Genomic DNA, 13,872 nt, shown 5'->3' with positions numbered 1-13,872 from the left:
CAAAATACAAAATGTATAGCTGCATCCCAACTGGTTACAAATCAAAAACCAGAGTCAGTTATTTATGAAAACCTGAACAAAATACAATCTTTATTCGTTATGTACATTACATACAATTCAATTCTACAATAGGCTCTTCTACACATTCACGTTATCCACAGAGTAGTGCTCATTCACACACCCTAGAGTACCTCCAAATACTCCTCAGTCCCAGTTGGGGAGAAGAGGGGGCAGATGAAGAAAATAACATTCCATTTATCTGAAAATTATAATTTCCTTCCCCTCCCAAAAATAAAAAGTATTTGGCATTGTGATATATATTTTCTGCAAAGGTGCTTCTTTCATGTTTTCTTAAGCTTATCTTTTATTTCTGACAAAAAAAGAAACGAATGCAATCATCGCAAAAGTCTTCTATTCTGTGATAATGACCATAAATAATGAGTACTTCCTAAATAACGGGTTTTATTACAAATCTACAATGGTAAGTATGACACTCCTTTCTCTCTGGATCTCAGGTCAGAGAGCTAATATTTTCTAAGCTTAATATGGTGGTAGCAGAAGACATCCATTAGCAAACAGACACAAACAAGCACACACAAGTTTCAAGCTCACATACTGTAAGCATACAGGGGTGTGCACCCTGCACACAAGCAGCAAACAGCAATGATTGTGATTCAAATTAAGCTAATACTGATTACTGAGGACATGCGTGCAAACGAACAGAGAAATCTGATCTAATCACTCATCTTCTAACAATAAGATCAGATGTCTTCATGTATATGCCTGTATGAAGGAACCAGATGTAATGAATCTATTGGGACATAGTGTACAATCTGCCAATTTGATTAGGATTTTGATCAAGGATTTATTAAGGATCTAACAAGAAAAAGCATGTCTTATGTTTGGCTCTACCACCCTTGACAGGACTCAAGCACTAAGTGTGTGTCTCCTTGAATGTGAATAGTCCCTCCATCCCTGGTTATCTGATAGTGGAGTTGATTGATCTCAAAACAAAGGGGATGGATATTTCACAAACTCCATAGGCTTTTGCCTAGAGTGTACTCTGCATACTGTACAGCTGTCTCATAAAAATGCTAAATATATAGACAATACATACACAATATGTAATGGAAGACTAGGCTGCTACTATTCTTGAGAAGGAGGGGAAAGGGGATCACTTCAATCGTCTCTGCTACTGAGATGAATGGAAGAACAATATGAGGCATATGTTTGTATTATGTTACACAGGTGAACTAGACAAAATACCCTGGCGATCCGAGACAAACACACACAAGCTATATCAAAGGGCATCCTCGGTTCCAGCATCATGATTATGATCCAATCAAAAACATTTCCTGTACATCAAAACTTTGGCTGGAGCCACAAGACAGATACCATTTGATAACTTGGTGTTTAGAGATCACTTGTGAATGCTCCTATCGCCTTATTCCGAGTAAGAATGAAATCTAGTGTTCTGTATTTCTTTAGGTCAGAAATGAAGAATGTCCTGTCATCACTGTTTGCATGAGAAACAGAGAACTGTGTAACCAGGCCATAGCTAAAGGGGGAGACTGGGCTCTCTCTCAATGAAAGCAATCATTCATTCTGCCTTTACCCATAAAATAACTCCCATCGTCAAAGGAAGATACATCCCAGCCAATGAGATCATATGCATACAGATGTGTGTTTGTACATTAAAACTCCCTGATACAGCAGAACCGTCATGTTGCAGTTCTCTTACAAGATGGGGAGTGAGTTAAAAAAATAACATTCATACTTGGACTACATTTCCCGCCATGCCTCAGTGACAGATCCATGGTTGCATCACACTAAAGCTACAGTAGCCATTACCAGAATCCCAGGCTTTTGACAACTTGACAACGGTTTTCCCCCCAAACCCATAATGACTGAATTTTACATTGATAGAGGATTTCATTGACTTAACGTCATTTGACATATAAATTGTCTCTTAGGATCATTATTCTATTGTTTCTATATAACACAATTAACATTTTGACACAGTGTGAAACAGCACGGCAGACATAATTATAAATATGGGGTATATAATATGGCCACCAATAATACAGGCAGAGCAAGCAAACAAAAGCATGAACTTGGTTGAAGGTATATTCAACGTACTGACAGGGTGTCATTAACAACTACTGTCACAAGCAGGTTTGCGTGAGTGAGTGTGTCAGAGAGAGACGGATGCAAGACCGAGTGGAAAATAAGAGACTCCTCCTTGACCTAACAGGCTACTAATGCCAAGTAAACTGAAACGCAGCATGTAAAAGTCTAATGTAAACCTCACAAATCAAATCAGTTAACACAGATGATATGTTTGGCAGTTCTGGGTAATTTTTGCCCTGTTAAATCAGTTTATTAAACAAAAACTATCAGGTCTGGGGGGGTGTTTTTCTTCTCTTTTTCACACAGTGATATTCAGTATCAACCCCTTTAAATCACAAGTGGCCTGACCCTCATTTTCCGTTTTAGTTGTTGAAGAACCAACGTCCTAAAGAGGGGGTCAACAAGTGCAGTCCACGAGCAGAGCACCACTGAATTTGGAAGGGTCAAGTGTAGAAAAATATGAAGTTTGGCTTTGGGCCGGCCAATCAGAGTCTTATTGGCGTATGGTGGTGGTGCATAGGGTTGTGGGGTGGGGCTAGAGTGTGATGAGGTCAACGAGGTTACCCTTGGGCGGGGTCATGCTATCTGGGAAGAAGTTGACGAGCATGTCGAAAAGCTGCGTGCGCTGGGCATACGTCTGGTCCACGTCTGAGAAACCTGAGAGAAGGAGGGAGAGGGCGAGAGAGGTCAGAAGAGGGGGAGAGATGAGTGAGGGAGGAAGAGTGTGAAAGAGAAGGGAAGAATGGAGAGGGAGAGGGGAAGAGAGATGGAAATGAATAAAGAGAGGGAAAGAGGGACAAGAGAGAAGGTGAAGGGAGAGAGAGTGGTGGGAAGAAAAGACCCACTTCAATTGCTCAATCTCCACAGGAAGTCATATGAGCTCATAAAGGTCACATACACGCTCAGAAGGTCATGTGGGAGGATCAAAATGAAAGTACGTCAGAACGAAGGGCTGAAGGGGGGGGGGGGGGGGGGGAGCGGGCGAGAATAATCCTTCCGTTCATTGGTTTTCATCTACTGTGTATCCAGTGAAGTATGCAGATAACGCAGCAGGCTCTTACCTAGAGGGATGAAGTCAGAGCTGGACTTGAAGAGAGCCGAGGGCAGGAGCTGGAACTGAATAATCACATCGGAACAACATCTCAGTCACTGAACACTAACGCAACACTGCCCACAAATAAACTTCCATTATTCCTGGTAATAATATAAAAAAAACAATGAACATCAAAACACAGGCTTGGAATCTTACATTATCAAACCACTTTAGAGGTTGACCGATTAATTAGGGCCGATTTCAAGTTCATAACAATGGCAGTTTTGGACGCCGATTACGGACGATTATATTGCAATCCACGAGGGGACTGCGTGGCAGGCTGACCACCTGTTACACGAGTGCAGGCAGCAAGGATCCAAGGTAAGTTGCCTGCTAGCACTAAACGTATCTTAGAAAAAACAATCAATCTTAGCATAATCACTAGTTACCTGCACATGGTTGATGATATTACTAGTTTAACTAGCTTGTCCTGCGTTGCATATAATCAATGCGGTGCCTGAAATTGTGTCACTTCTCTTGCGTTCTGTGCAAGCAGAGTCAGGGTATATGTAGCAGTTTGGGTCGCCTGGCTCGTTGCAAACTGTGTGAAGACCATTTCTTCCTATTTTTATTTTTATTTATTTATTTTACCGTTATTTTACCAGGTAAGTTGACTGAGAACACATTCTCATTTGCAGCAACGACCTGGGGAATAGTTACAGGGGAGAGGAGGGGGATGAATGAGCCAATTGTAAACTGGGGATTATTAGGTGACCATGATGGTTTGAGGGCCAGATTTGGAATTTAGCCAGGACACCGGGGTTAACACCCCTACTCTTACGATAAGTGCCATGGGATCTTTAATGACCTCAGAGAGTCAGGACACCCGTTTAACGTCCCATCCGAAAGACGGCACCCTATACAGGACAGTGTCCCCAATCACTGCCCTGGGGCATTGGGATATTTTTTAGACCAGAGGAAAGAGTGCCTCCTACTGGCCCTCCAACACCACTTCCAGCAGCATCTGGTCTCCCATCCAGGGACTGACCAGGACAACCCTGCTTAGCTTCAGAAGCAAGCCAGCAGTGGTATGCAGGGTGGTATGCTGCTGGTGTATATATATATATATATATATATATATATATATATATATATATATATATATATATATAGGTGGAATATATAGGTGGAATATATATAAAATGTAATTAAAAATATATATATATATAAAAACAAAATATTTCGTCCTATTAATCAGTATCGGCTTTTATTGGTCCTCCAATAATCTGTATCGGCGTTGAAAAATCATAAATCGGTCGACCTCTAGTTTACTTGATCTAAAAGCACAGTTGAATAAATAACACTGCACAATGTGCAAGAACCCATCTCCCCATCAGTCAACCCTCCCTCCCGTCCCTCACCTCTTTGGTCTCGTCAGGGTTGGTGTGGTCCACAGTCAGAGAGAGGTCGTTCTGCAGGTACTTCAGAGCATTCAGAGGCTCTGACTGGGCCTTTTCCTCAAACCTAAAAACACACACACGACAGATCTTCAGGTATACCCACAGAGAGCTTGAGAAAATCCTTTAGCCTAACCTACAGAATCTCTACCACACAAGGTGAAAAGATCACTGCAAAGACTGCAAAATGAACGAGGAGATAACCCTTCCCTACAATGGCAAGACATGGCCACTAGGTGGAATCAGTGTCAAAGCAGAACCCGAAACTCAAATTGTGAAGTCATAGCTCCTATACATTTGTATCCACCGTTTCGCTATATGGTACAGAGAGGTTACGGTTCAGTTCCAGGGGTATAGTCCATTCTCTGCTTCTGTACCTGTACTTCCTGATTAGGTATCTGCAGTGTCGGAGCAGGTACTCCTTGGAGGGGCGACACAGCTTGAGGGACCAGAAGTCATCCAGACGCATCTTAGGAGAGCACGACTTCCCTGGGTTTCCTCCAAACAAGTAGTGCACCTGAACACAAAGAGGAAAAATAACACTGGATATATTCAATATTATCCATCAATACCTCAAAACTGCAGCTGGTCTCAGATCATAATGATATCCCGAAACAGTATTTAATAGACTTGTGCCCTTATGCTTATAGCATTTGTAGAAGTGTGTGTGTGTGTGTGTCCATGTTCTTCACTGACATGCTGCTTGTTATATTGATGCATCTTAGTCTGGTTGATGTCATGTGGCTGTCTGAAACTGATGTGCTGATGCTGCTGTCTTGGTTCAAGTCGCTCTTGAAAAATAAATGTTCAACCAGACTAACCTGGTTAAATAAAGGTCAATTTTTTTGTGTGTGTGTGCACGTGTGTGTGTGACCTTGTGCATTTCGTCATAGACCAGCTGGTGTGCGAAGCGTGGACAGGGCTCCTCCTCCTGCAGAGCCTTACTGGGGTTCTCCTTCACCGCCTGGTCATTCTTATACACACACGACCTGCAGCACGCGGGGGCGCACACACACACACACACAGTACAAAAAGTTAGTACGCACATAGCCTTAACCCTGAAGAGGAACACCTATTGTGTTTCTATACCTCACAAAGGAAACACACCCCGAAGCAAATACTGGAACACACTTCTAGACAGCCTCCTACAGAGAAACACACACACACAGCTTGAGGTGTAACATTGACTTCATTTACTGGACACTCAGTAAAAAGAACGACTGGAGAAAGCAGTGTACCGGAACCAGCGGCAGGCAACACTGACAGCCTGTTCTCTCACAAGCACTGTTTCAACTGACCAAATTAGCTAGGCCAGAACAAAGACTTTCTCCATGAAGGTGCAGAGGTACAACACACACACTCTCTGAAACACACCCTCTAAAAAAAACCATTAAGTTCTCTTTTGAAGGGCAGAGAGATTATGAAACTCCCTTTCAGGCCAGGAAAGCCTTTGAAATATGATGCTACTGGTTGATGATTGTATCAAAGTGTCTTATTGTGTGCGTTTGCCGGTGCGTGGACGTGCGCAACTATACTTGTGGGGACCACAAGTGTCTCCACAAGAATAGTAAACAAACATTTTTTTTTAGAGGTCAAAGGTCAAATGCTATTTCTGGGGGGGGGGTTTAGGGTTAAGGTTAGAATTAGGTTTAGGAGCTAGGATTAGTTTAAGGGTTAGGGAAAATATGTTGAATGGGACTGAATTGTCCCCCCCCCCCACATTGTTAGTTATACAAGACTGCTGTGTGTGTGTGTGTTTCGTACCAGTTGTTGCGTGCGATGTCGTAGATCCAGAAGGAGTTACGGACGTTCTCCTCTCGTTTGTCCTTGTCCTTGCTGAGGCCAGACAGGACATGGATCTCATTCAGCTCGGGGTCTATGGTGGCTCTCTGGGTGAAGCCCGTCATCGGCACTGAGGGACAAACACACATCAGAGAGTGGTTTAAAACAGACTGGTGCTTCTGAGATAACAGAGAGAATAGCAGGCTACATTGAGATAACACAGAGATAATAGCAGGGATTCTGCATTTTTCCTGGTCACAGAATTCTGGGCTCTATGGTTATTTAACACTATCGCACATTGTTTCCATTGAGGCCAAGATTAAAAGACTTGAGAAATGGGATAGACTACAAAAGCAAAAGGCTGCTCACATAGCAACGTACCTAGCAACGAGACTCGCTGGAAACAAACAGGACACAACGCAAATGTATGTTTGTTTTTCTACGGATTTGCATTACTGACAAACAGGATGTGTTTGCGGCCAGTGTAAAACAGTATGCAACTATCCATATACATGTTGTTTTACCCAGATTTGCGTACAATGCTTGTCTAAAGCAATCCCCTGATTACACATGTGTTTGTAGTCTTGACACGTCAGTGTATACAGTATGCTACTATTCATACGTATAGCGGAATATGGAACACATATAGGCCAAGTACCTCCGCTTTGTGGTCATCGGCCGCTTATTAGTCACAACATGTATTTCAGTAGTTGTACGTAAGAAGCAGGTATAAGCTTTCGCAATGACTTCATAGTGTATCAAATCTATGATGGTAAGTTGAGGAACAGTGTCAAAACAAAGATGCTGTGTGGTGCTGGGAGGAAGTTTTTATCTATTTATTTATTTTAAAATCACTTAGTACTACCAACTTGAACTAATACATTTTTATGGAACCCACCATATGCTTTCAAGGAAAATTAGGGCCATTTCTCAAACAAGCTTCATAGACAGTTTGCCAAACACACGACATGAATTATGCGTCGATGTCCTGTTCCAAGACATTAACCAAGGCATTAACTTCTGCATAAACAAAACAACAGGCCCCTAGGTCAACCAGCCTGTGTAACTTGAGTAGAGAGTACAGATTGTTTTAGAGAATCAACAAAACAAAGTGTATTTGAAGAGCAAGAAGAAAACACCAGAAGGACAGAGCCACTAGAGACTGTGATCTGCCCTTCAGACACAGCCTACGTCCCAAATAGCACTTTAACACGTGTAGTGCACTACTTTTGACCAGACGCTACATGCCCTGGTCAAAAGTAGTACACAATATAGGGAATAGGGTGCCATTTGGGATAGATATGGAGCTCATTAAAGCACAGTTCTGAAATGGAAATGAACAGGGAGATGTTTCTGTGGTACCGGAGCAGAACACAGAGCAGCTGCGGCGGCGATAAACAGAGAATGATTACAAGAGCACTGTTTGGGCTTGCTACTTCCTTCCTGCCAAAATACATTCTGTTCTTTCGCTCTCGCTTGCTCATTCTGCATCTTTCGGTTTCTCCCTCCATCTCTCTACTTTTGCCTCCCTCCCCATCTTTCGTTCTTGCAGGATGACACAGATGCGAGAGGCACACAGAGAGGTCCTATTAATACTCTGCCATCATCACGCCCGTCCAGCTCTGCCCAGCCAGAGATCTTAGATAATCTTTTTATCAGGACAACAAGCATCTCTTTCTCTGCTACCCTGTGCCTTTTAATGAGCTGCACTGAAAAGTCTGTCACATGTCACTTTAATAGAAGAGGCGGCATCTCCTCCTACAGCCATCTATTGCATCTGAAACCACAGATTATATTAGATTCTTTAGGGTAGATGAAGACGGGAAAAAGCTTGACGGGAAAAAGACAGAGATTAGGCTACACGCACACAGCTGCTGACCAAAAGCATCAGTTGATAGCGACTAAACGGAGTGCAATGTTGCGATTTGCTCAAGTTAGCATTCAGACTGTGTGTGTGTGTGTGTGTGTGTGTGTGTGTGTGTGTGTGTGTGTGTGTAGGGTTGCAAAGGGGGGGGTACATTACTGGAAACGTTCTAAGTTTCCCAGCAAACTACCATAATTTTGGTATCTTTCAAGGATGTAATTTATCACAAGACATCTACTGGCCATTTTGGGTACTTCAGATTATCACAGGTGTCTGTAATCATCTGGCCCTCTGTGTGGCCTTATCACATGTAAAACATGAAATAATGAATAAGATGATTTAAACAAAAACTATTGAATGACAAAAGCTGTAAAATAATCCTAAATATAAACCATCAATTTAGTGAATACCATTGGTGTTTAATTTGGATGCGTGTGTACACACACACACACACACACAAATATATACACAGCTCTGGAAAAAATTAAGAGACCACTGCAAAATGATCAGTTTCTCTGGTTTTACTATTTATAGGTATGCATTTGGGTAAAATTATTTTTTTTGTTTTATTCTATAAACTACTGACAACATTTCTCCCAAATTCCAAATAAAAATTGTCATTTAGAGCAGATAGTAAAACCAGAGAAACAGATAATTTTGCAGTGGTCTCTTAATTTTTTCCAGAGCTGAAGAGAGATATCGCACACGTTACTGTTCAAAAGTTTGGGGTCACTTAGAAATGTCCTTGTTTTTGAAAGAAAAGCACATTTTTTGTCCATTAAAATAACATCAAGTTGATCAGAAATACAGTGTAGACATGGTTAATGTTGAAAATGACTATTGTACCTGGAAACGGATGATTTTTAATGGAATATCTACATAGGCGTACAGAGATCCATTATCAGCAACCATCACTCCTGTGTTCCAATGGTGCGGTGTGTTAGCTAATCCAAGTTTATAATTTAAAAAAGGCTCATTGATCATTAGAAAACCCTCTTGCAATTATGTTAGCACATCTGAAAACTGCTGTGCTGATTTAAAGAAGCAATAAAAAAAACTGTCCTTTAGACTAGTTGAGTACCTGGAGCATCAGCACTTGTGGGTTCTATTACAGGCTCAAAATGGCCAGAAACAAAGAACTTTCTTCTGAAACTCCTCAGTCGATCCTTGTTTTGAGAAATGAAGGCTATTCCATGCAAGAAATTGCCAAGAAACTGAAGATCTCGTACAACGCTGTGTACTACTCCCTTCACAGACCAGCGCAAACTGGTTCTAACCAGAATAGAAAGAGTGGGAGGCACCAGTGCACAACTGAGCTAGAGGACAGACGCTGGACAGAGGAAGATTGGAAAAAAGTGTTAAGGACAGACTAATCTTTGTTTGAGGTGTTCGGATCACAAAGAAGAACATTCGTGAGACACAGAAAAAAAGAAGATGCTGGAGGAGTGCTTGACGCCATCTGTCAATTATGGTGGAGGCAATGTGATGGTCTGGGGGTGCTTTAGTGGTTTGTACATGGTAAAAGGGATCTTGAAGGAAGGCTAGCACTCCATTTTGCCATGCCATACCCTGGGGACAGCGCTTAATTGGAGCCAATTTCCTCCTACAACAGGACAATGATCCAAAGCACAGCTCCAAACTATGCAAGAACTATTTAGGGAAGAAGCAGTCAGCTGGTGTTCTGTCTATAATGGAGTGGCCAGCACAGTCACCGGATCTCAACACTATTGAGCTGTTGTGGGAGCAGCTTGACCGTATGGTACGTAAGAAGTGCCAATCAAGCCAATCCAACTTGTGGGAGGTGCTTCAGGAAGTGAAAATCTCTTCAGATTACCTCAACAAATTCTGTAGGGCTGTAATTGCTGCAAATGGAGGATTCTTTGATGAAAGCAAAGTTTGAAGGACAATTATTATTTCAATAAAAATAATATTTTTTTATATCCTTGTAAACATCTTGACTAGATTTCCTATTTTTTCAACTCATTTCATGTATGTTTTCATGGACAACAAGGACATTTCTAAGTGACCCCAAACTTTTGAATGGTAGTGTACACATACAGTTGAAGTCATTAAAACTCGTTTTTCAACCACTCCACAAATTTCTTGTTAACAAACTATAGTTATGGCAAGTCGGTTAGGACATTTACTTCATGCATGACATGAAGTCATTTTCCCAACAATTGTTTACAGGCAGAATATTTCACTTAGATGTCACTGTTTCACAATTCCAGTGGGTCAGAAGTTTACATTCACTGTTGACAATGCCTTGTAAACAGCTTGAAAAATTCCAGAAAATGATGTCAAGGCTTTAGAAGCTTCTGATAGGCTAATTGACATAATTTGAGTCAATTGGAGGTGTACCTGTAGCTGTATTTCAAGGCCTACCTTCAAACACAGTGCCTCTTTGCTTGACATCATAGGAAAAACAAAAGAAATCAGCCAAGACCTCAGAAAAAAAATGATAGACCTCCACAAGTCTGGCTCATTCTTGGGAGCAATTTCTAAACGCCTGAGGGTACCACGTTCATCTGTACAAACAATAGTACACAAGTATAAACACCATGGGACCACGCATCCGTCATACCGTTCAGGAAGGAGACGCGTTCTGTCTCCTAGAGATGAACGTATTTTGGTGCGAAAAGTGCCAATCAATCCTAGAACAACAGCAAAGGACCTTGTAAAGATGCTGGAGGAAACCGGTACAAAAGTATCTATATCCACAGTAAAACGAGTCCTATATCGACATAACCTGAAAGGCCACTTAGCAAGGAAGAAGCCACTGCTCCAAAACCGCCACAAAAAAGCCAGACTACGGTTTGCAACTGCACATGGGGACAAAGATCGTACTTTTTGGAGAAATGTCCTCTGGTCTGATGAAACAGAAATAGAACTGTTTGGTCATAATGACCATCGTTAGGTTTGGAGGAAAAAGGGGGATGCTTGCAAGCCGAAGAACACCATCCCAACCATGAAGCACGGGGGTGGCAGCATCATGTTGTGGGAGTGCTTTGCTGCAGGAGGGACTAGTGCACTTCACAAAATAGATTGCATCATGAGGAAAGGAAATTATGTGGATATATTTTGAAGCAACATCTCAAGACATCAGTCAGGATGTTAAACCTTGGTCGCAAATGGGTCTTCCAAATGGACAATGACCCTAAGCATACTTCCAAAGTTGTGGCAAAATGGCTTAAGGACAACAAAGTCAAGGTATTGGAATGGCCATCACAAATAACATATATGGAATCATGTAGTAACCAAAAAGTGTTTGGTGTTAAAAAGTTAATGTGGATTTTTTTGTGTGCATTTAAGCCAATCAGTTGTGTTGTGACAAGGTAGGGGAAAATACAGAAGATAGCTCTATTTGGTAAAAAGACACAAGTACATATGGCAAGAAGAGCTCAAATAAGCAAAGAGAAACGACAGTCCATCATTACTTTAAGACATGACGGTCAGTCAACATAGAAATGTCAAGAACTTGAAACTGGCTCTCATGAGGACCGCCAAAGGAAAGAAGACCCAGAGTTACCTCCGCTGCAGAGGAGAAGTTCATTAGATACCATCCTCAGAAATTGCAGCCCACATAAATGCTTCAGAGTTCAAGTAACAGACACATCTCAACATCAACTGTTCAGAGGAGACTGTGTGAATCAGGCCTTCATGGTCAAATTGCTGCTGCAAAAAAACACTACTAAAGGACACCAATAGAAGAAGAGACTTGCTTGGACCAAGAAACACGAGCAATGGACATTAGACCGGTGGAAATCTGTCCTTTGGGCTGGAGTCCAAATTGTAGATTTTTGGTTGCAACCGCCGTGTCTTTGCGAGATGCTTTATTTAGAATTCAAAGCACACTTAACCAGCATGGCTACCACAGCATTCTGCAGTGATACGCCATCCCATCTGGTTTGGGCTTCGTGGGACTATCATTTTGTTTTTCAACAGGACAATGACCCAACACACCTCCAGGCTGTGTAAGGGCTATTTAACCTAAGAGAGTAATGGAGTGCTGCAAAATATGACCTGGCCTCCACAATCACTCGACCTCTACCCAATTGAGATGGTTTGAGATGAGTTGGACCACAGAGTGAAGGAAAAGCAGCCAACAAGTGCTCAGCATATGTGGGAACTCCTTCAAGACTGTTGGAAAAGCATTCCTCATGAAACTGGTTGAGAGAATGCCAAGAGTGTGCAAAGCTGTCAAAGCAAAGGGTGGCTACTTTGAAGAATCTCAAATATATTTTGATTTGTTTAACACTTTCTTGGTTACCACATGATTCCATGTGTGATATTTCATAGATTTTATGTCTTTACTATTTTACTACAATGTAAAAATAAAGAAAAACCTTTGAATGGGTAGGTTTGTCCAAATGTTTGACTGGTACTGTGTGTGTGCGCGCGCGTGTATGTGTATATAACAATAAATATGTTTTTTTGTTGTTTTTCTTTACAGTTACTCAAGTATAAATTACCAAAGTTATCATAGGGTTTCTGTTAATTACCAAAATTACTGAAGATTCCGGTAACTTTGGTAAATTACCAGTAGCTTTGCAAACATGTGTGTGTAATAGAAAAAGTAGAGGATAAAAGAATATGGTTCTGTGAGAGAGTGAGAATAAAAATGAAAGCGAAAGTGGATTGTGAGCGATTGAGACAGTGTGTGTGTGGTGTGAGAGTGCACTAATTAAATGTTCATGTGAGGTTTTGCTAAATACCACAATAATATGGGGGTGGGAATTTCTAAGAACCCCATTTTGCACATGACAAAAATGCTATTCTCAGAAGCTAAGCAAATCAACTACTCACTTTCTAATCACAGCAAGCAATTATGAATTCCAACTTTGTAAAGAAAACGCACTACGGCCACGCTACTAGATTCTCTGTTGCCCTGCAGAATGGGTGGAACCCAGGGTGCAAGTACAACGTGCTGAAGGCAGTGAGGGGACTTTTATATGAAGGCTCAACTCATTTAGGTTAGCCTTGCAACACCCTTGGCATTAGACCTGACCAGATCCATTTGGAACAAAATGTTGGCACTAAACAATTAAGGTGAGTCGGTTGTACTTTACTCCACCCATGGAGTTACTGTCCCTGGTGGCTTAAGTGACTAAGTGGACCGTCTTACCCATGCCGGAGTCCTTCTTGGTTCCGTCTGAGATGATCTCCACATGGTCCCCGTCCACGTCGTAGCTGAAGAAGTCATTCAGGTACGTCTTTGACCTCTGACCTCCGAACACATACAGACAACGATTCCTCTGGAGAAAGGGAGGGGGGAGATGAGCGAGAGAAGAGCAAAATCTATTTCATATTCATGCCAACACTCTGAATGGTTTACATTCTTCTGTGGAACAAGATAGTCTGAACAATTTTCCTTCACAATTTTCCTTCACTTCATAAAAGTCATGAGAGTAAAATTGGACCATATTTGTTCTGTCATTGGCTTTCTCTAAAAACACAAAACAGAAAGACATTTTGGCTTTCTGTCAATAAATCATTCTGGTGTTAGTGCTGAATTCTATAAAGAATGTCACCGGAATGTTGCCACATTGTGTGTTGATGTGTGTGAGTGTATGAGCACAGTTCAGTAACAGCTATACAACATTACC

General features: G+C 41.6%; 1 protein-coding gene across 3 annotated transcripts in view; it reads right to left on the bottom strand.

The window, feature by feature from the left end:
• Nucleotides 1–58: 58 nt before the first annotated feature.
• The window catches only part of LOC129838795 (muskelin-like), a 38,841-nt gene continuing 25,027 nt past the window's right edge, over nucleotides 59–13,872 (bottom strand). For all 3 annotated transcript variants that reach the window (XM_055905971.1, XM_055905972.1, XM_055905973.1), the window contains exons 12-18: nucleotides 13,392–13,521; nucleotides 6,385–6,532; nucleotides 5,495–5,609; nucleotides 4,998–5,137; nucleotides 4,585–4,687; nucleotides 3,192–3,246; nucleotides 59–2,787 (exon numbers count right to left, since the gene is read on the bottom strand). In XM_055905971.1, the coding sequence (XP_055761946.1) occupies nucleotides 2,666–2,787; nucleotides 3,192–3,246; nucleotides 4,585–4,687; nucleotides 4,998–5,137; nucleotides 5,495–5,609; nucleotides 6,385–6,532; nucleotides 13,392–13,521 (813 nt within the window). In that variant the 3' untranslated portion in view covers nucleotides 59–2,665. The remainder of the gene's footprint in view (nucleotides 2,788–3,191; nucleotides 3,247–4,584; nucleotides 4,688–4,997; nucleotides 5,138–5,494; nucleotides 5,610–6,384; nucleotides 6,533–13,391; nucleotides 13,522–13,872) is intronic.

The sequence above is a fragment of the Salvelinus fontinalis genome, chromosome 39 (genome assembly GCF_029448725.1).
Source record: "Salvelinus fontinalis isolate EN_2023a chromosome 39, ASM2944872v1, whole genome shotgun sequence".
Taxonomy (NCBI): domain Eukaryota; kingdom Metazoa; phylum Chordata; class Actinopteri; order Salmoniformes; family Salmonidae; genus Salvelinus; species Salvelinus fontinalis.
The sequence above is the reverse complement of the archived record's forward strand: the minus strand, read 5'-3'. Positions and strand labels throughout refer to the sequence as shown.